This window comes from Crinia signifera, unplaced genomic scaffold (genome assembly GCF_055691185.1).
Source record: "Crinia signifera unplaced genomic scaffold, ASM5569118v1 HAP2_SCAFFOLD_151, whole genome shotgun sequence".
Taxonomy (NCBI): Eukaryota; Metazoa; Chordata; class Amphibia; order Anura; family Myobatrachidae; genus Crinia; species Crinia signifera.
Window position 1 is genome coordinate 288,190 of NW_028142044.1, and position 23,004 is coordinate 311,193.

The 23,004-nt window shown below is 55.1% G+C and overlaps 1 protein-coding gene across 1 annotated transcript in view; it reads right to left on the bottom strand.

The window, feature by feature from the left end:
* ACADVL (acyl-CoA dehydrogenase very long chain) overlaps positions 1–19,203 on the bottom strand; it is a gene marked incomplete at its 5' end in the record, with an annotated part of 67,575 nt that extends 48,372 nt beyond the window's left edge. The window contains 4 exons of the mRNA XM_083167988.1: positions 1,230–1,428; positions 14,534–14,656; positions 17,186–17,315; positions 19,059–19,203. Of these exons, the coding sequence (XP_083024114.1) occupies positions 1,230–1,428; positions 14,534–14,656; positions 17,186–17,315; positions 19,059–19,203 (597 nt within the window). The remainder of the gene's footprint in view (positions 1–1,229; positions 1,429–14,533; positions 14,657–17,185; positions 17,316–19,058) is intronic.
* Positions 19,204–23,004: the final 3,801 nt, after the last annotated feature.

A 23,004-nucleotide genomic window follows, 5' to 3' on the forward strand; every position in this document is an offset into this window, starting at 1 on the left:
GGAAATACCACTTCCCAATAACTCCTTCCCCACATAACTCCTCCCATTACACCTCCCCTGCATAACTCCTCCCATCACCCCTTCTTACGAGTAGCTCCTCCCATTACCCCACATAACTCTTCCCATTATCCCTTCTTAATAGTAGCTCTTCCCATTACACCTCCCCCCTACAGAACTCCTCCCATTACCTCTGCTTACTAGTAGCTCCTCCCATTACACCTTCCCCCACATAACTCCTCCCATTAACCTTACTAGTAGCTCCTCCCATTACACCGTCCCCCACATAACTTCTGCCATTACCTTTACTAGTAGCTCCTCCCATTACACCTGCCTGCACATAACTCCTCCCTTTACCCCTTCTTACTAGTAGCTTCTCCTCATTCCATTACCCCTTCCCAATTATAACCCTTCCCATTAAACCTTCCTACCGAAAACTCATACTATATTCCATATATTGCCTCCGTACAACTCCTCCCTGCACATCACATAACTCCTCCCATTACACCTTCCTACCTATAACTCCTATTACTCCATACATACCCTCCCTATAACTCCATAATGCACACCACATTACTCCTCCCATTACCCTTACTAGTAGCTCCTCCCATTACACCTTCCCCCACATAACTCCTCCCATTACACCTTCCTACCTATAACTCCTATTACTCCATACATACCCTCCCTATGACTACATAATGCACACCACATTACTCCTCCCATTACCCTTACTAGTAGCTCCTCCCATTACACCTTCCCCCACATAACTCCTCCCATTACACCTTCCTACCTATAACTCCTATTACTCCATACATACCCTCCCTATGACTACATAATGCACACCACATTACTCCTCCCATTACCCTTACTAGTAGCTCCTCCCATTACACCTCCCCCACATAACTCCTCCCATTACACCTTCCCCAACATAACTCCTCCCTACCTATAACTCCTATTACTCCATACATACCCTCCCTATAATGCACACCACATTACTCCTCCCATTACACCTTCCCCCACATAACTCCTCCCATTACACCTTCCCCAACATAACTCCTCCCATTACACCTTCCCCAACATAACTCCTCCCATTACACCTTCCTACCTATAACTCCTATTACTCCATACATACCCTCCCTATAATGCACACCACATTACTCCTCCCACTTAGTCCTAAAACCCTTCATACAAATGGCTCTGCCCCTAGTGGTAGTAGTCTGTGCTGCACTCACCGCTTTTTCGATCATCCCCTTCATGGTACCAGAGAGCGCGGCCGCCATACCGAATCGGCCATTATTTAGGATGTTCATGGCCACCTTGAATCCATTTCCCTCCCCGCCGAGAACGTTTTCAGAGGGAACACGGACTTCATCAAAGTGCACTGCGGCCGTGTTACTGGCCCGGATACCCAGCTTCTTGTCCGGGGGTCCACTAAGCCAGAGACACAACATGGGTTAGGGAGAGAGCTGAGTGGGTGGAGAAAGGGCAGTAGGTGGAGGAAGGGCAGTTACAGCAGGGGGAGGGGTTCGGGATTAGGACGGGCAGTAACAGCAAGGGGGGGTTCGGGATTAGGAAGGGCAGTAACAGCAGGAGAGGAGGAGCAGTTACAGCAGGGAGGGGGTTCGGGATTAGGAAGGGCAGTAACAGCAGGAGAGGAGGAGGAGGAGCAGTTACAGCAGGGAGGGGGTTCGGGATTAGGAAGGGCAGTAACAGCAGGAGAGGAGGAGGAGGAGCAGTTACAGCAGGGAGGGGGTTCGGGATTAGGAAGGGCAGTAACAGCAGGAGAGGAGGAGAAGTTACAGCAGGGGAAAATCGGACTCACAGCAGGGGGTGAGCAGGAGGCAGAAGGGCAGATTGGGAGGAGGAAGGTCAGTTATAGCAGGGGGGAGTGGTGGCAGGAAGGGCAGTCACAGCAGGAAGAGAGCTTGAGGAAGAAGGGCAGTTACAGCAGGGGGGTTCGAGATTAGGAAGGGCAGTCACAGCAGGAGGGGAGGAGGAGGAAGGGCAGTTGCAGCAGGGGAAAAGCGGACTCACGGCAGGGGGTGAGCAGGAGGAGGAAGGGCAGTTACAGCAGGGCAGAGCTGGAGGAGGAAAGTCAGTTACAGCAGGGGTGAGTGGGGGCAGGAATGGCAGTCAAAGCAGGGGGCATTGGGAGGAAGGGTAGTTACAGCGGGGGGGGGGGAAGAGGAGGAAGAGCAGTCACAGCAGGGCAAAACGGGAGGAGGAAGGTCAGTTACAGCAAGGGGGGGGGGGAAGGGCAGTCACACCAGGAGGGGAGGAGGGGTAAGGTCAGTTACAACAGGGGGAAAGCAAACTCATAGCATGGGATGAACAGGAGGAGGAGGAAGGGCAGTTACAGCTGGGGAGGAGGAGGAAGGACAGTTACAGAAGTGGAAAAGCGGACTCATAGTAGGGGGTGAGCAGGAGGAGAAAGGGTAGTCACAGCAGGGAAGAGTGGGAGGCAGAATGTTAGTCACAGCAAGGCGGAGTGGGAGGAGGAATGTCAGTTACAGCAGGGGGCAGTGGGAGGCAGAACGACAGTCACAGTAGGGCAGAGAGGAAGGAGAAACCTAAATTGATGTCTTACCTGTTAAAGCTCTTTATTCGAGGACGTCAGGGGCCACAGGGATAACAGTGGGTAGAGAGTGAGGTCATGACCAATTCGAGCACCAGAAAGGTTTAACGTCTGGCTGCTCACAGACAGCCCTGGCTCCTCCTCTTCTCTACCCCGCCTCCTAGGCCAGGCTCCTCCCCTCCTCTACCCCGCTTTCTAGGCTAGCTACTCAGTGTTTCCAAAGCCAGACAGAAAACAGATAGAAGGAAGAGAAACCCATACAGAAACACATCCAACAAATATATATATATGTGTGTGGGGGGGGGGAAGGTTCCTCAACAGAGAAACCATAACTGTAACACGTGTTCCCTCAACGGAGGAACTATGAACTTCCCTGTGGCCCCTGACGTCCTCGAAGAAAGAGATTTAACAGGTAAGACATAAATCTAGTTTTCTTCTGCGGCAGACGTCAGGGGCCCCAGGGATAACAGTGGGACATCCTAAAGCAGCCACCTACGGGGTACAGCTAGTACACTCCGGCCAAATGCAGAGTCTTGTGAGGCAAACGTGGCAAATGTGTCAAACGCGTAAAAGCGTAAGAAGTTATGAGGAGACGACCAAGTCGCCACCTTGCAAAGTTGCTCTGCTGTCGCACCGCCCCTAACAGCCCAAGACGCACCCACAGACCTCGTGGAATGAGCCTGGACCCCGCTGGAACCGGGAGGGAGGCGCCCAAGTAAGCTTGTTTGATGACAGACCTCAGCCATCGGTAATAGTCTGCGTGGTAGCAGGCCAACCCCTCTTATGAAATCCATAGAGGACAAAGAGAGAATCAGACTTCCTAAGGGTTTTAGTGCGACGCACATAGATGCCCAAAGCCCGTGCCACATCCAGAAAACGCTGCTGAAATTACCCTTGAATTAAAGCTCTTGGCTCTTAACAAGGAGGTCTCAACAGCCACCCCAACAAAGACAGCCGCTGCAGATTGGGATGGAGGCACGGACCTTGTGTGAGCAGGTCTGGCCACAGAGGCAGATGGATTGGAGGGGCCACTGACGGAAGTCCGAGAACCAGAACCGCCTGGGCCAATGCGGGGCCACCAGGATCAACATGCCCCCCTCTGCCTTCAACTCTGAAAAGGAGCAAGAAGGGGGGAAAGGCATACATGAGAGCGAACGGCACGCGGACGACAGAGCGTCTACCATGCAAGCTCCTGGGTCTCGGGACCTGGACCCTTACAGGGTGACCTGGTGATTGTGGTGTGAAGCCATCAAATTCACCTCCGGTCTGCCCCAACGGTCTACCAATATCTGGAACACCGGATGGAGGGTCCATTCGCCGGCATCCAGAGTCTGACGGCTCAAAAAGTCTGCTTCCCAATTGGAGGACCCCTGGAATAAAGATTGCTGACAAGGCGGGGATCTTGGTCTACACCCATTGGAAGATGCGGGAGGCCTCCGCACTGGCCACCCGACTCCAAGTGCCACCCTGGTGGTTGATATAAGCCACCATCGTCGCATTGTCCGACTGGACCTGCACCGGGTGATCCTGAAGCCAAGGCTCCGCCAGCAGGACTGCCCTTGTGGAAAAGAATGAGCTTGGTGGACGACTGCGAAAGGTTATGGAGTAGTCTTGTGAGACCACATCCCAAACCCACGCGTCTGTCGTGGATTCCAGCCAAATGTCCGAAAACCGTAGCAGGCGATCCCCCAGGTGGAGTGCCGCCCTGTCATGCCGAGGGCTTATCCTCGGGCTTGGGGTCAGGGCGTCTGGTGGCCCAGGGACATTTTCCCCTGGCTTTGGAGGACTTTGCAGGCTGGGGCTGAGCTCTTGTGAACAACTGCCCCCTACCCTGACCTGAAAACGAAAGGTCTGGAACGTTGGGCATGGACATGGAGTAGGAGTGGATGGCAGAAAAGCTGCCTTTGAAGCAGCCACCATTGCCATGATTTTGTCCAACTCCGATCCAAACAACAGGGAACCTGTAAAGGGTAATGCCTCAAGTGTTTGCTTGGAATCAGCATCCGCTTTCCCAGAGCGCAGCCACAGGGACCGCCGGGCCACCACAGCCGAGGCGGACGCTCGGTAGGTAAGGGTGGCTGCATCTTATGCAGCATCCCCCAAATAGAGTGCAGCTTGATGCATGGTGTCAATAATAGACAACGTCATGTGCACTACCCCCCTCTGCAATGATATTGGCGAGGGCAGATGCCAGGGTAGGCCGTGCAACCACCCCAGAGGTTTTAAAGATGAGCTTAAGAAAGTTCTCCAACTTTCGGGCAGCGGGATCCTTAAGGGAGGCAGATGGAATGAAGAGAGCAGGAAACTTCCTATTTGGCAATTCCCAGGCCTCCCCGAGGGCGTCCTCCAGCTCAGTAGAGCTAGGGAAAACCGTCAGAGTCCGCTTGGGACGCTTCAAGGATGGACCCGAGGACTGAGGGGGCTCAGAGGTGTCATGATAGCAGTTACCAGTGCCCCCACATCAATGCCTGCTGCGGTGTTGCTTCAGCAGCATCGTCCTCAACCAGTTGTCCCTCCTCCTCATCGGTGTCATCTGTATCAGTGTCCTGCTCGGGGGCTGGCAACATTTAGCCAAGGGGGCAAGTCCAGAGCACTGGCCCATAAATACCAACCCATGATTGATTCCTGGAGAACCGTTTCTTATATAGCGCACACATATTCCGCAGCATTTTACAGAGATGAGGTGGGGGGTGTGTGTGTGGGGGAGTCGGAAAACCCCCTGCTCCTCCATTATAATAACAGCAGGACACCACAGGCTGCTCCTCCTGCATAATCATAACAAGACACCACACGCAGCTTCCCCTGTATAATAATAATAAGACACCACAGGCTGCTCCTCCTGCATAATAACCAGGACACCACAGGCTGCCCCCCCGCATAATAACAGCAGGACACCTCAGGCTGCTCCTCCTGCATAACCATTACAGGACACCACACGCAGCTTCCCCTGTATAATAATAATAATAAGACACCACAGGCTGCCCCCCCCCCTGCATAATAACAGCAGGACACCACAGGCTGCTCCCCCCCTGCATAATAACAGCAGGACACCACAGGCTGCTCCCCCCCTGCATAATAACAGCAGGACACCACAGGCTGCTCCCCCCCTGCATAATAACAGCAGGACACCACAGGCTGCTCCCCCCCTTTATAATAACAGCAGGACACCACAGGCTGCTCCCCCCCCGCATAATAACAGCAGGACACCACAGGCTGCTTCTCTTGCATAACCATTACAGGACACTACACGCAGCTTCCCCTGTATAATAATAATAATAATAAGACACCACAGGCTGCCCCCCCCCCCCCCCTGCATAATAACAGCAGGACACCACAGGCTGCTCCCCCCCTGCATAATAACAGCAGGACACCACAGGCTGCTCCCCCCCTGCATAATAACAGCAGGACACCACAGGCTGCTCCCCCCCTGCATAATAACAGCAGGACACCACAGGCTGCTCCCCCCCCCGCATAATAACAGCAGGACACCACAGGCTGCTTCTCTTGCATAACCATTACAGGACACTACACGCAGCTTCCCCTGTATAATAATAATACACCACAGGCTGCTCCTCCTGCATAATAACCAGGACACCACAGGCTGCCCCCCCCCCCCCCTGCATAATAACAGGAGGACACAACAGGCTGCTGCCCCTGCACATTAACAGGACACAACAGGCTGCTCCCCCTGCACATTAACAGGAGGACACAACAGGCTGCTCCCCCTGCACATTAACAGGAGGACACAACAGGCTGCTCCCCCTGCACATTAACAGGAGGACACCACAGGCTGCTCCCCCTGCACATTAACAGGAGGACACAAAAGGCTGCTCCCCCTGCACATTAACAGGAGGACACAACAGGCTGCTCCCCCTGCACATTAACAGGAGGACACAACAGGCTGCTCCCCCTGCACATTAACAGGAGGACACAACAGGCTGCTCCCCCTGCACATTAACAGGACACCACAAGAAACCGCAGAAATATTCTTATTAGATCCTCACCTGCTTGATGTTTCCCCGCTTCTCTGCCCTGCCTGCTGCTTCTCTGCCCTGCCTGCTGCTTCTCTGCCCTGCTTGCTGCTTCCTTGCGTGGCTGCCATAGTCCCCTTCCTCCATACTCCAGACGCATGGGCGGGCGGCGTCATCGTCATGAGGTCCCCACGCAGCGTCTGTTCCCGCCGGGCATCAGGAGGAACAGGCGGCCGGACCCTCCTCCACGTACCCCGAGTGCGGCCTGGGGGGCACATGGTACCCTACTCGCCCCTGGTCCTGATGGAGGAGGGGTTTGAGGGAAGGAGTCCCCCTGACCCGAGCCTTACGGCCTTTACCCTTTAAAGGTTTGTATGCCCTGAACCGAGGCTGCCAATACACGCGCCCAGGCAGGCTCCTCCCGGGAGACACACGCCTGAGACACGGATGGACTCGGCTGCAGGGGCGGTGCAGATGCAACATCACCTGGGTAAGCTGGGCCCAGGCAGGTTCCTGAGAGGAGAGGCATGCGCCTTTCTACATTGTCGGCGTAACCCCTCCACAAGCTGGGGGACGTTCACCATACAACCAATATAGGGGCCCATGCGTCCTCTGACATTGTACAAGAGGCAGCCAGTTGTAACATTTAACACAGTATACGTCTGACAGGCAGTGACAGTGCTAAACAGTAAGAGACACAGCACACATACAGAGGTATACAATGCAGATAATAAAGTGGCACTGGGCTCCGCAAAGCACTAAGGCCCCGTACACACCAGAAAGATTAGCTCACGATTAGGGCTAATTTCGACCGTTGTAACGACGGTTGTGCATGCATTGTGGGTCAATCGTTCGTTTTTCACTCACAATCAGGATCGTTTGCGACGGGATGCGCGCTCCCGTCACGTCGTGTGTCGCATTGGAGATTTTGCCTCCTGCAGCAGAATCTCCAATCCGACCGCAGGTCGGGTGCTGATTGTATGCACATCTGAAGCACATTGTGTGTGCTCCCGTCGTACGGACCGTCGTTCCAATCCGGCTTGTTTATAAAGACACTCCCACCGCAGCCATTTTGCCTCGTGGATGCCGCAGACAGCACAGCTACGGAGGTTCTCGGCGTGGGAAGCTGCCAAAACAAAAAACAGGTATGTGAACTGCACGCAGCCCTCTACAAAAGCCCTTCCCCACTGTCCACCAATGGTGCCCACCTGTAATGTGTCCCCACTGCCCACCACTGTTTGTTGGTCCCAGCACAGCCCACCCCACCTGTATGTGTCCCCACTGTCCACCAATGGTGCCCCACCGCAGGTTGCACAGTGTGCCAGGCGCAGCAATGTAAACAGGCCGCCGCAGGCCACCCCACCTGTACTGTGTATCCACTGGCCTGCTAATTAGGACACAGCAGCCCACCCCACCTGTACTGTGTATCCACTGGCCTGCTAATTAGGACACAGCAGCCCACCCCACCTGTACTGTGTATCCACTGGCCTGCTAATTAGGACACAGCAGCCCACCCCACCTGTACTGTGTATCCACTGGCCTGCTAATTAGGACACAGCAGCCCACCCCACCTGTACTGTGTATCCACTGGCCTGCTAATTAGGACACAGCAGCCCACCCCACCTGTACTGTGTATCCACTGGCCTGCTAATTAGGACACAGCAGCCCACCCCACCTGTACTGTGTATCCACTGGCCTGCTAATTAGGACACAGCAGCCCACCCCACCTGTACTGTCTTCCTAATGTCCTTTTAAGAAATAATAATACATTTAATTTTCCTTCATTGTGTGAATGTATATTTATTGTTAAATATTTTTTTTTTGGGCAGACATGTCACAAGCCATACAAAAAGAAAGAGAGTTCATTGAGGCATTCATCGAACAATACAGGGAACATGAGTGCCTTTGGAAAACCAAATCAAAGGACTACAGCAATAAAGTAAAGCGCAGTCAAGCCCTGGAGGACCTTGTCCAGTTCAGCCGCAGTCACAACCCAGATGCCAACTCCGAATGGGTCAAAAAGAAAATCCAAAACCTGCGGACTGTGTTCCTCAAGGAACACAAAAAGATACAGGCGTCCAAAAAATCAGGGGCAGGAGCAGCAGATGTCTATGAAACGTCCCTTTGGTACTACGACCTGATTTGCTTCACCTTGAGCCAGGAGTTACCAAGGACGGGGCTTTGCCTCATGGTAGAGAGCGAAACAGATGACGTGGTGCCAGTACAGGATGAAAGTTCACAGGCCTTATCGGTAAGTACCATCCCACTGATTACACAAGTTTTTTCAGTTTTTTGTCTCCACTTTAAATTCATTTGCCGGCCAATTATATGTGGTCCTCCTGCCAAGGGACAGCACCCACTCCATTGAAGTAGGCCTTGTACTCATCCCTGACCTGTTTGGCACGCGCACTCCCTCGATACTGCAGTGCCGGCGTTTGCAGGGATGAGATTGGGGCTACTTCCCTTGGCTCTTCTGGGTCCTCATCAGGCGCTGGTCCACTTTGGCGATTGGGCCTTTCTTTCCGGCGCAACAAATTGTGCAGGACACAGCACGCCATGACGGCCCAATCTATTTTGTCCAGGCGCAGGTTTATGGCCGTGTGGAAAATGCGAAATCGGCTAGCCATGATACCGAACGCACTTTCCACAAGCCGCCGTGCCCTGGACAGCCTGTAATTGAAGACCCTTTTGTCGTGGTCTAGTCCCCTTTTGGCATATGGCTTCATGATGTGTTCATGAAGTCCAAATGCCTCATCCGCCACGAACACAAAATTCAGACCATGTTTGGTTTCCTGGACTGTCGGCAAGTGCATGCTGTTGGAGACGAGCCTGTGGTAGAACTTTGTGTCCTTCAAAGTTCCACCATCTGAGGCTCGCCCATTCCTGCCGACATCCAGAAAAATAAATTCATAATTGGCATTCACCACAGCCATCAGCACTATGCTGAAGTACCCTTTATAATTAAAGTAATAAGATCCACTGTGGGGTGGCTGGTTGATGCGCACGTGTTTGCCGTCAATAGCTCCTCCACAATTAGGGAAATTCCAAGTGTCCTCAAATTCCGCAGCAATATCTTTCCACTCTTGCACGGTGTTGGGGAACTGGGAGAAAAAGAAATAGAAAAAAAACATTAGTTTGACATGTCTTTGTGTTTTTTTTTCAACAGACCACAAGTACAGAAAAAGAGATCTGCACAAACCCACCCCTGGAACAGTCTGGCCCTGTATCCTCAGGTACATTTAGCGGAGTGCCAGAAACACCCACACCGCCGGTAAGGACCCCAAAAAAAAAAAAAAAAAGATGTAAGCCGGTCCATGAACCAGAGGATGAATTGCTACAGCGAGCTGAAGAGGTGCTGCGTAGGCCCCCAGACCGTTTTGACACATATGGGAAATATGTGGCAGCGAGCTTACGCCAATTGGAACCCGCACAACAGATGGCTTTTGAACGTGTCTGCAGTGAGCTGGTGTTTATGGGTCGCATTCGCCGTTTGTCATTTCAGACGCATTTGGCCGGCCTTGTACCGTGGGAAGATACACCATCCACCAGTACCGAATTAACATCGCCCATCCCTGCCTCGTTGCAGGAAACAACACCAACTAGCGGACAATCCTCTAGCATATCAACCACACCTCCTCGCTACACCCATCTGTACTCTTCATTGCTGGAAGAGGGTACGGGGACTGATGACACCCCTGTTTTATTACAGGATTTGTCGTAAGATGCTATGCATTTTTTCTGATGCTGCATGTTGCAGCTTCTTGTTTGGCTGTATGTTCAGTATTATACTTTTTTGGGCACTTTGCTTATATTTTATCTGTGATGTCACCATTGCTGCATGCAGGGTGCAGTATTGCAGATGCTGCTTGTTGCACAAATACTGAAAACACCTTCCTGCAGCTGTGGTGCATAGTTCAGAGCAATGGGGCCGGGACTATTGCTTCTGTTCTATGCACCACAGATGCATGAGGGTGTTTTTATGATCTGTGCTACATGCAGCATCTGCAATGCTACCTGTGACCGCATGGCAAGGTGACTTCTGTTTGGTTGTATGTTCAGTATTATACTTTTTTGGGCACTTTGCTAATATTTTATCTGTGATGTCACCATTGCTGCATGCAGGGTGCAGTATTGCAGATGCTGCTTGTTGCACAAATACTGAAAACACCTTCCTGCAGCTGTGGTGCATAGTTCAGAGCAATGGGGCCGGGACTATTGCTTCTGTTCTATGCACCACAGATGCATGAGGGTGTTTTTATGATCTGTGCTACATGCAGCATCTGCAATGCTACCTGTGACCGCATGGCAAGGTGACTTCTGTTTGGTTGTATGTTCAGTATTATACTTTTTTGGGCACTTTGCTAATATTTTATTCGTGATGTCACCATTGCTGCATGCAGGGTGCAGCATTGCAGATGCCTCAAAGCTTCACGTGGTGCATAGTGCACATCAATGGTGCCGGGACCATTGCATCTGCACTATGCAACACGTGATGTAGCCAAAAAGTGCATTTTTTTCAAAAAAATTTACTTTTCTCTACCTCATGCCAGGACAGAGCTGTAATAGTAGCAATACTGTTTTTGTACCTTTTTTATATTTCTACAACAAAAAATTGTCTCTACCTCAGTACATTTGTAAAAAAATATTGCAGTCTTTTACTTATTTAATAAAAAAACAGTTATTTTCACTACACGTGTCTAGTACATTTTTACTTACCTTGCAATACTGATGCTGCAGGACCTTCACGATGGCTTTACAGGTCTCCGGGATGATGAGTCCCAACGCTTGCGGGGAAATGATGGATCCAAACTTTAGGTCCGCCAGCGATCGTCCTGTAGCCAAGAAACGGAGGGTCACCACCAGCCGGTCCTCAGCAGGGATAGCCATCCGGTACTTGGTATCCTGCTTCTGGATGTGGGGGGTGACCAGACGCAGCAGCTCCTGGAAGGTCTCATCGTCCATGCGAAGGAAATTCCGATAATCCTGGGGATTATTCTCGCGAATCTCCATCAGCAGGGGCATATGAGACCGCGCCTGTCGGCCCAGGAGCCACTGCTTGGTCCAGCAAGATCGAGCCTTCCTGCGCTGGGCCCTCATCCTCCTCACCCTGAGCACAGCGTAGGAAAGCAGGAAATCTTGCTGGGCAGAATCCATAACGCAAATAGCAGTATGGGAAAAGCAAAAAGCAAACTTTGTAGTGCAAAGCAAAAACAAAGCAGCCAAAAATAGCAATGTGCAGCGTTCAGCAGGTATACACCAAGCCTCACTAGTCACAAAGCAGAAATGAGGTCCTGCAAAATGGCCCCTAGTCTTTGTACCCCCTCTGCTAGCCCAGCCCATATTCTTTGTTTTCTTTTTTCCTTCCCCCTTGCCCCACTATGCTAGCCCTGCCCCTTATTAACATTTTAAAAACGACTGTACCACTGTACTCGCGATTTACTAACGATCCGCACATCCGACGGTCGTACGACCATCGTTACCGATGTCGGATCGTTAGCTAATCGTGTGCACCAGGGAACATGATCGTTCCCTAGTCGTTTACCGGCAGCGGGAGAGCGCACCAGGAAAGTGCACGCCAAATCGGTAGCCGATCGTTAGACGATCCTGGTCGTTCTGGTGTGTATGGGGCCTAAGGCCGGCAGGGGCAGAAATGGCTGTAACCTGGTGTCCTTGCAGGAGAGGTACAGGGGGGATTGCCCAGCAGATGGACTCCGGAATGGCTGCAAGCTTGCAGGTGCAGCAGGCAGGAAGAGACCAGGGCTGGAGACTCATGCGGCACCTGTAAAATGGCAGGGATCCGGCGCTCGCCGGGCGCCCTTGCTTACCAGCACCGCTACCCGCACTCAAAATGTCCCTGGTGGTCCAGCGGGGACCGCGAGTTACCTTAAAGCGGTGCTGCCTGCTGGTGTTCCGGTTTGCTGCTGCGGTCCCCCAGTGCACAGGACCAGCCGAATATACCTCCACTGTGGAGGCCAACTCCGGTGGTGTGTGGCTGCCGGGCCCGGGTAATGGGGCAGCAGCGCTGGGGGTCTAACAGACCCCCAGCGCTGCTGCCCTGTCATTGACATCCAAGTCAGTGTAACAATAAGAAAAGTAAGCTTTCAAAATCAGAAATAAGCATAAGGCAGCCCCTCTGTATGGTGCCTGTTGGCTCCTGCCAGCACAACTAACACTAAGTAGCTATCCCAGGAGGCGGGGGAGGAGCCTGGCCTAGGAGGCGGGGGAGGGGGAGGAGCCAGGGCTGTCTGTGAGCAGCCAGAAGTTTAACCTTCATGACCCACTCATCCCTGGGGCCCCTGACGTCTGCCGCAGAAGAAACCGAGATTTATGTCTTACCTGTTAAATCTCTTTCTTCAAGGAAGTCAGGGGCCACGAACCCGCTCACACACACACACACACACACACACTCTCTCTACCCCTGTTATCACTGTGGCCCCTGACGTCAGCCGCAGAAGAAAGGTCAGTTACAGCAGGGGGGAGTGGGGGCAGGAAGGGCAGTCACAGCAGGGGTAAAGCGGCCTCACAGCAGGGGGTGAGCAGGAGGAGGAAGGACAGTCACAGCAGGGGGGGGGGGGGGGAGGAGGGGCATTTACAGTAGGGGGGAGCGGGAGAAGGAAAGGCAGTTACAGCAGGGGAAAAGCGGACTCACAGCAGGGAGTGAGCAGGAGGAGGAAGGGCAGTCACAGCAGGGGGGGGGGAGGAGGGGCATTTACAGTAGGGGGGAGTGGGAGAAGGAAAGGCAGTTACAGCAGGGGAAAGGCGGACTCACAGCAGGGAGTGAGCAGGAGGAGGAAGGGCAGTCACAGCAGGGAGTGAGCAGAAGGAGGGAGGGCAGTCACAGCAGGGAGTGAGCAGGAGGAGGAAGGGCAGTCACAGCAGGGAGTGAGCAGGAGGAGGAAGGGCAATTACAGCAGGGGGTGGCAGAAGGAAGGGCAGTTACAGTAGGGGTGAGCAGGAGGAGGAAGGTCAGTTACAGCAATGGGGGAGTGGGAGGAGGAAGGGCAGTTACAGCAATGGGTGAGCAGGAGGAAGGGCAGTTACAGCAATGGGGGAGTGGGAGGAGGAAGGTCAGTTACAGCAGGGGTGGCAGAAGGAAGGGCAGTTACAGCAATGGGGGAGTGGGAGGAGGAAGGTCAGTTACAGCAATGGGGGAGTGGGAGGAGGAAGGTCAGTTACAGCAATGGGGGAGTGGGAGGAGGAAGGTCAGTTACAGCAGGGGTGGCAGAAGGAAGGGCAGTTACAGCAGGGGTGAGCAGGAGGAAGGGCAGTTACAGCAATGGGGGAGTGGGAGGAGGAAGGGCAGTTACAGCAATGGGTGAGCAGGAGGAAGGGCAGTTACAGCAATGGGGGAGTGGGAGGAGGAAGGGCAGTTACAGCAGGGGTGAGCAGGAGGAGGAAGGGCAGTTACAGCAATGGGGGAGTGGGAGGAGGAAGGTCAGTTACAGCAATGGGGGAGTGGGAGGAGGAAGGTCAGTTACAGCAGGGGTGGCAGAAGGAAGGTCAGTTACAGCAGGGGTGGCAGAAGGAAGGGCAGTTACAGCAATGGGGGAGTGTGAGGAGGAAGGTCAGTTACAGCAGGGGTGGCAGAAGGAAGGGCAGTTACAGCAGGGGTGAGCAGGAGGAGGAAGGGCAGTTACAGCAATGGGGGAGTGGGAGGAGGAAGGTCAGTTACAGCAATGGGGGAGTGGGAGGAGGAAGGTCAGTTACAGCGGGGGGAGAGGGACAAGGAGGGGCAGTTACAGCAGGGGTGACAGAAGGAAGGGCAGTTACAGCAGGGGTGAGCAGGAGGAGGAAGGGCAGTTACAGCAATGGGGGAGTGGGAGGAGGAAGGTCAGTTACAGCAATGGGGGAGTGGGAGGAGGAAGGTCAGTTACAGCGGGGGGAGAGGGACAAGGAGGGGCAGTCACAGAGGGGGGGGGGGAGTGGGAGGAGGAAGGGCAGTTACAGCACAGGGGGGGGCAGATATAAGTCAGTATAACGGATCACTCACTTTGTCACCCCTTCTCCTCTCTCCACAATAAACGCTGTAATCTTCTCTCTCATCTCCCCACTGGTGGGGTCTGGAACTTGGGTCTTTGCAAAGACAGTAAATAAGTCTGCGATTCCTCCGTTACTGGGAGAGAAAAACAGGATTATACAGCTCGTATCTCACCTGCGCAGACGCAGGGAGCGCCGTCCAGGAGCGCAGACACAGGGAGCGCCGTCCAGGAGCGCAGACACAGGGAACGCTGTCCAGCAGGGCAGACGCGGGGTGCGCCGTCCAGGAGTGCAGACACAGGGAACGCTGTCCAGCAGCGCAGACGCGGGGAGCGCAGTCCAGGAGTGCAGACACAGGGAACGCTGACCAGCAGCGCAGACGCGGGGAGCACCGTCCAGCAGGGCAGACGCGGGGTGCGCCGTCCAGGAGTGCAGACACAGGGAACGCTGACCAGCAGCGCAGACGCGGGGAGCACCGTCCAGCAGGGCAGACGCGGGGTGCGCCGTCCAGGAGTGCAGACACAGGGAACGCTGTCCAGCAGGGCAGACGCGGGGAGCGCCGTCCAGCAGGGCAGACGCGGGGTGCGCCGTCCAGGAGCGCAGACACAGGGAACGCTGTCCAGCAGGGCAGACGCGGGGAGCGCCGTCCAGCAGCGCAGACGCGGGGTGCGCCGTCCAGGAGCGCAGACACAGGGAACGCTGTCCAGCAGCGCAGACGTGGGGAGCGCCGTCCAGGAGCGCAGACACAGGGAACGCTGTCCAGCAGCGCAGACACAGGGAACGCTGTCCAGCAGCGCAGACGCGGGGAGCGCCGCCCAGGAGTGCAGACACAGGGAACGCTGTCCAGCAGCGCAGACGCGGGGAGCGCCGTCCAGCAGGGTAGACGCGGGGAGCGCAGTCCAGGAGTGCAGACACAGGGAACGCTGACCAACAGCGCAGACGCGGGGAGCGCCGTCCAGGAGTGCAGACACAGGGAACGCTGTCCAGCAGCGCAGACGCGGGGAGCGCAGTCCAGGAGTGTAGACACAGGGAACGCTGACCAGCAGCACAGACGCGGGGAGCACCGTCCAGGAGTGCAGACACAGGGAACGCTGTCCAGCAGCACAGACGCAAGGAGCGCCGTCCAGCAGGGCAGACGCGGGGTGCGCCGTCCAGGAGCGCAGACACAGGGAACGCTGTCCAGCAGCGCAGACACAGGGAACGCTGTCCAGCAGCGCAGACGCGGGGAGCGCCGCCCAGGAGTGCAGACACAGGGAACGCTGTCCAGCAGCGCAGACGCGGGGAGCGCAGTCCAGGAGTGCAGACACAGGGAACGCTGACCAGCAGCGCAGACGCGGGGAGCGCCGTCCAGCAGGGCAGACGCGGGGAGCGCCGTCCAGGAGCGCAGACACAGGGAACGCTGTCCAGCAGCGCAGACGCGGGGAGCGCCGTCCAGGAGCGCAGACACAGGGAACGCTGTCCAGCAGCGCAGACGCGGGGAGCACCGTCCAGGAGTGCAGACACAGGGAACGCTGTCCAGCAGCGCAGACGCGGGGAGCACCGTCCAGGAGTGCAGACACAGGGAACGCTGTCCAGCAGCGCAGACGCGGGGAGCGCCGTCCAGCAGGGCAGACGCGGGGAGCGCCGTCCAGCAGAATACCTCCTCCCTCTGCCTGCACATGGCCCCCTGTATGGATACCACTGCCCCCTGCCTGCACACCACCTCCCTCTACCTGCACACCGACCCCCTGCATGCACCCCACCTCCCACTGCCTACATACCATCCCCTGACTGTACACCGCCTCCCCCTTCCTGCCTACATACCACCCCCTGCATGCACACCGCTCCCCCCTGCCTGCATGGATGGATACCACCTCCCTGACTGCCTCTACCCCACCTCCCCCTGCCTGCCTACATGCCATCCCCTGACTGTACACCGCCTCCCCCTGCCTGCCTACATACCATCCCCTGACTGTACACCGCCTCCCCCTTCCTGTCTTCATACCATCCCCTGACTGTACACCGCCTCCCCCTTCCTGCCTACATACCACCCGCTGCATGCACACCGCTCCCCCCTGCCTGCATGGATGGATACCACCTCCCTGACTGCCTGCACCCTACCTCCCCCTGCCTGCCTACATGCCATCCCCTGACTGTACACCGCCTCCCCCTGCCTGCCTACATACCATCCCCTGACTGTACACCGCCTCCCCCTTCCTGCCTTCATACCATCCCCTGACTGTACACTGCCTCCCCCTTCCTGCCTACATACCACCCGCTGCATGCACACCGCTCCCCCCTGCCTGCATGGATGGATACCACCTCCCTGACTGCCTGCACCCTACCTCCCCCTGCCTGCCTACATACCATCCCCTGACTGTACACCGCCTCCCCCTTCCTGCATGGATGGATACCACCTCCATGCCTGCACCTCCCTGACTGCCTGCCTACATACACCGCCTCCCCCTTCCTGCCTACATACCATCCCCTGCCTGCACCCCACCACCCCCTGCCTGCCTACATACACCGCCTCCCCCTTCCTGCCTGCCTACATACACCGCCTCCCCCTTCCTGCCTGCACACCACCTTCCTCTGCCTGAATATTACCACCCCGCCTGCATATCTTATACCAATGTGGATCACATAGGACATCCCACCTGAGTTAGGGCGTATGGCCAGTGCTCACCTGATCCACAGCTTGCCCCCACTGAGACTATAATACTGCCCACAGGGGCTTCTCTGTGCTGTACACCTTATGGAGGCTGCATCTGATCCACTGGAGGGTTCCGTCAGACAGAACGCTGCGATCGTTTCACCTGGATAGTGGGTGAGAAACACAAATACATCCTCCATTATACTGCTACACTGGGCGTACCTCGCACCTCGTCCATTATACTGCTACACTGGGCGTACCTCGCACCTCGTCCATTATACTGCTATACTGGGCGTACCTCGCACCTCATCCATTATATTGCTACACTGGGCGTACCACGCACCTCGTCCATTATACTGCTACACTGGGCGTACCTCGCACCTCATCCATTATACTGCTACACTGGGCGTACCTCGCACCTCATCCATTATACTGCTACACTGGGCGTACCTCGCACCTCATCCATTATACTGCTACACTGGGCGTACCTCGCACCTCGTCCATGATACTGCTACACTGGGCGTACCTCGCACCTCATCCATTATACTGCTACACTGGGCGTACCTCGCACCTCATCCATTATACTGCTACACTGGGCGTACCTCGCACCTCATCCATTATACTGCTACACTGGGCGTACCTCGCACCTCGTCCATTATACTGCTACACTGGGCGTACCTCGCACCTCATCCATTATACTGCTACACTGGGCGTACCTCGCACCTCGTCCATTATACTGCTACACTGGGCGTACCTCACACCTCATCCATTATACTGCTACACTGGGCGTACCTCGCACCTCATCCATTATACTGCTACACTGGGCGTACCTCGCACCTCATCCATTATACTGCTACACTGGGCGTACCTCGCACATCCTCCATTATACTGCTACACTGGGCGTACCTCGCACCTCGTCCATTATACTGCTACACTGGGCGTACCTCGCACCTCGTCCATTATACTGCTACACTGGGCGTACCTCGCACCTCATCCATTATACTGCTACACTGGGCGTACCTCGCACCTCCTCCATTATACTGCTACACTGGGCGTACCTCGCACCTCATCCATTATACTGCTACACTGGGCGTACCTCGCACCTCATCCATTATACTGCTACACTGGGCGTACCTCGCACCTCATCCATTATACTGCTACACTGGGCGTACCTCGCACCTCGTCCATTATACTGCTACACTGGGCGTACCTCGCACCTCGTCCATTATACTGCTACACTGGGCGTACCTCGCACCTCATCCATTATACTGCTACACTGGGCATACCTCGCACCTCATCCATTATACTGCTACACTGGGCGTACCTCGCACCTCATCCATTATACTGCTACACTGGGCGTACCTCGCACCTCATCCATTATACTGCTACACTGACTGTGCCTCGCACCTCATCCATTATACTGCTACCCTGGATGTACCTCACACCTCATCCATAATACTGCTACACTGGCTGTGCCTCGCACGACACCCAGTATGCTGCTATATTGGCTGTGCCTCGCACCTCATCCATTATACTGCTACCCTGGGCGTACCTTGTCCATTATACTGCTACACTGGGCGTACCTCACATCTCATCCATTATTCTGCTACACTGGCTGTGCCTCACACCTCATCCATTATACTGCTACACTGGCTGTGCCTCACACGACACCCATTATACTGCTACACTGGCTGTGCCTCCCACCTCATCCATTATACTGGTACCCTGGCCGTGCCTCTCACCTCATCCATTATACTGCTACCCTGGCTGTGCCTCGCACCTCATCCATAATACTGCTACCCTGGCCATGCCTCTCACCTCATCTATTTTATTTCTACCCTGGTCGTGCCTCGCACCTCAGTCATTATACAGCTTCCCTGACTGTGCCTCATGCCTCATAGTGTACCTGATGCCAGCCGAGGTAAATATTTCTTCTTCTGTGCCTCGGTGCCGTACAGCAAGATTCCTTTAAATCCAATGGACTGATGGGCTCCTAGTGTGATGCCAACGCCGAGGTCATGCAGTCCTACGATCTCCACCAGCCGGGCATACTAGTGCGAGAGATGGTAGATCAGTGTGGGCGGAATATGACGCAGGAGATACTGGCAGATAGGAGGCTGAGGTAACGCTCACTACAGTGTACGACACATGGGGGGGATGGTAGATCAGTGCGGGCGGAATATGACGCAGGAGACACTGGTAGATAGGAGACTGAGGTAACGCTCACTACAGTGTCCGGCACATGGGGGGGATGGTAGATCAGTGCGGGCGGAATATGACGCAGGAGACACTGGTAGATAGGAGACTGAGGTAACGCTCACTACAGTGTACGGCACATGGGGGGGGGATGGTAGATCAGTGCGGTCGGAATATGATGCAGGAGATACTGGCAGATAGGAGGCTGAGGTAACGCTCACTACAGTGTACGGCACATGGGGGGGAGAGATGGTAGATCATTGCGGGCGGAATATGACGCAGGAGACACTGGTAGATAGGAGGCTGAGGTAAAGCTCGCTACAGTGTACGGCACATGGGGGGGGAATGGTAGATCATTGCGGGCGGAATATGACGCAGGAGACACTGGTAGATAGGAGGCTGAGGTAACGCTCACTACAGTGTACGGCACATGGGGGGAGATGGTAGATCAGTGCGGGCGGAATATGACGCAGGATACACTGGTAGATAGGAGGCTGAGGTAACGCTCACTACAGTGTACGGCACATGGGGGGGGATGGTAGATCAGTGCGGGCGGAATATGATGCAGGAGACACTGGCAGATAGGAGACTGAGGTAACGCTCACTACAGTGTACGGCACATGGGGGGGGGAGAGATGGTAGATCAGTGCGGGCGGAATATGACGCAGGAGACACTGGCAGATAGGAGGCTGAGGTAACGCTCACTACAGTGTACGGCACATGGGGGGGAGAGATGGTAGATCATTGCGGGCGGAATATGACGCAGGAGACACTGGTAGATAGGAGGCTGAGGTAAAGCTCGCTACAGTGTACGGCACATGGGGGGGGAATGGTAGATCATTGCGGGCGGAATATGACGCAGGAGACACTGGTAGATAGGAGGCTGAGGTAACGCTCACTACAGCGTACGACACATGGGGGGGGATGGTAGAACAGTGCGGGCGGAATATGACGCAGGAGACACTGGCAGATAGGAGGCTGAGGTAAAGCTCGCTACAGTGTACGGCACATGGGGGGGAGATGGTAGATCAGTGCGGGCGGAATATGACGCAGGAGACACTGGCAGATAGGAGACTGAGGTAACGCTAACTACAGTGTACGACACATGGGGGGGGATGGTAGATCAGTGCGGGCGGAATAGGACACAGGAAACACTGGCAGATAGGAGGCTGAGGTAACGCTCAATACAGTGTACGGCACATGGGGGGGAATGGTAGATCATTGCGGGCGGAATATGACGCAGGAGACATTGGTAGATAGGAGGCTGAGGTAAAGCTCGCTACAGTGTACGGCACATGGGGGGGGGGAGAGATGGTAGATCAGTGCGGGCGGAATATGACGCAGGAGACACTGGCAGATAGGAGACTGAGGTAACGCTCACTACAGTGTACGACACATGGGGGGGATGGTAGATCAGTGCAAGCGGAATATGACGCAGGAGACACTGGCAGATAGGAGGCTGAGGTAACGCTCACTACAGTGTACGACACATGGGGGGGGATGGTAGATCAGTGCGGGAGGTATATGACGCAGGAGACACTGGCAGATAGGAGGCTGAGGTAACGCTCACTACAGTGTACGGCACATGGGGGGGATGCAAGATCAGTGCAGGCGGAATATGACGCAGGATACACTGGTAGATAGGAGACTGAGGTAACGCTCACTACAGTGTACGGCACATGGGGGGGGGGGGAGAGATGGTAGATCAGTGCGGGCGGAATATGACGCAGGAGACACTGGCAGATAGGAGACTGAGGTAACGCTCACTACAGTGTACGAAGCATGGGGAGGGGGAATGGTAGATCAGTGCGGGCGGAATATGACGCAGGAGACATTGGCAGATAGGAGGCTGAGGTAACGCTCACTACAGTGTACGGCACATGGGGGGGGGGGGGGAGATGGTGGATCAGTGCGGACGGAATATGACGCAGGAGACACTGGTAGATAGGAGACTGAGGTAACGCTCACTACAGTGTACGACACATGGGGGGGATGGTAGATCAGTGCGGGCGGAATATGATGCAGGAGACACTGGCAGATAGGAGGCTGAGGTAACGCTCACTACAGTGTATGGCACATGGGGGGGGGGGAGATCAGTGCGGGCGGAATGTGATGCAGGAGACACTGGCAGATAGGAGGCTGAGGTAACGCTCACTACAGTGTACGGCACATGGGGGGGGAGAGATGGTAGATCAGTGCGGGCGGAATATGATGCAGGAGACACTGGCAGATAGGAGACTGAGGTAACGCTCACTACAGTGTACGGCACATGGGGGGGGGGATGCTAGATCAGTGCGGGCGGAACATGATGCAGGAGACACTGGCAGATAGGAGACTGAGGTAACGCTCACTACAGTGTACGGCACATGGGGGGGGGGATGCTAGATCAGTGCGGGCGGAACATGATGCAGGAGACACTGGCAGATAGGAGACTGAGGTAACGCTCACTACAGTGTACGGCACATGGGGGAGATGGTAGATCAGTGTGGGCGGAATATGATGCAGGAGACACTGGCAGATAGGAGGCTGAGGTAACGCTCACTATAGTGTACGACACATGGGGGGGGGGGAGAGATGGTAGATCAGTGCGGGCGGAATATGACGCAGGAGACACTGGCAGATAGGAGGCTGAGGTAACGCTCACTACAGTGTACGGCACATGGGGGAGAGATGGTAGATCAGTGCGGGCGGAATATGACGCAGGAGACACTGGCAGATAGGAGACTGAGGTAACGCTAACTACAGTGTACGACACATGGGGGGGATGGTAGATCAGTGCGGGCGGAATGTGACGCAGGAGACACTGGCAGATAGGAGGCTGAGGTAACGTTCACTACAGTGTACGACACATGGGGGGGGATGGTAGATCAGTGCGGGCGTAATGTGACGCAGGAGACACTGGCAGATAGGAGGCTGAGGTAAAGCTCGCTACAGTGTACGGCACATGGGGGGGGGGGGGGGAGATGGTAGATCAGTGCGGGCGGAATATGACGCAGGAGACACTGGCAGATAGGAGACTGAGGTAACGCTAACTACAGTGTACGACACATGGGGGGGGATGGTAGATCAGTGCGGGCGGAATGTGACGCAGGAGACACTGGCAGATAGGAGGCTGAGGTAACGCTCACTACAGTGTACGACACATGGGGGGGATGGTAGATCAGTGCGGGCGGAATGTGACGCAGGAGACACTGGCAGATAGGAGGCTGAGGTAACGCTCACTACAGTGTACGGCACATGGGGGGGAATGGTAGATCATTGCGGGCGGAATATGACGCAGGAGACATTGGTAGATAGGAGGCTGAGGTAAAGCTCGCTACAGTGTACGGCACATGGGGGGGGAGAGATGGTAGATCAGTGCGGGCGGAATATGACGCAGGAGACACTGGCAGATAGGAGACTGAGGTAACGCTCACTACAGTGTACGACACATGGGGGGGATGGTAGATCAGTGCAGGCGGAATATGACGCAGGAGACACTGGCAGATAGGAGGCTGAGGTAACGCTCACTACAGTGTACGACACATGGGGGGGGATGGTAGATCAGTGCGGGAGGTATATGACGCAGGAGACACTGGCAGATAGGAGGCTGAGGTAACGCTCACTACAGTGTACGGCACATGGGGGGGGATGCTAGATCAGTGCAGGCGGAATAT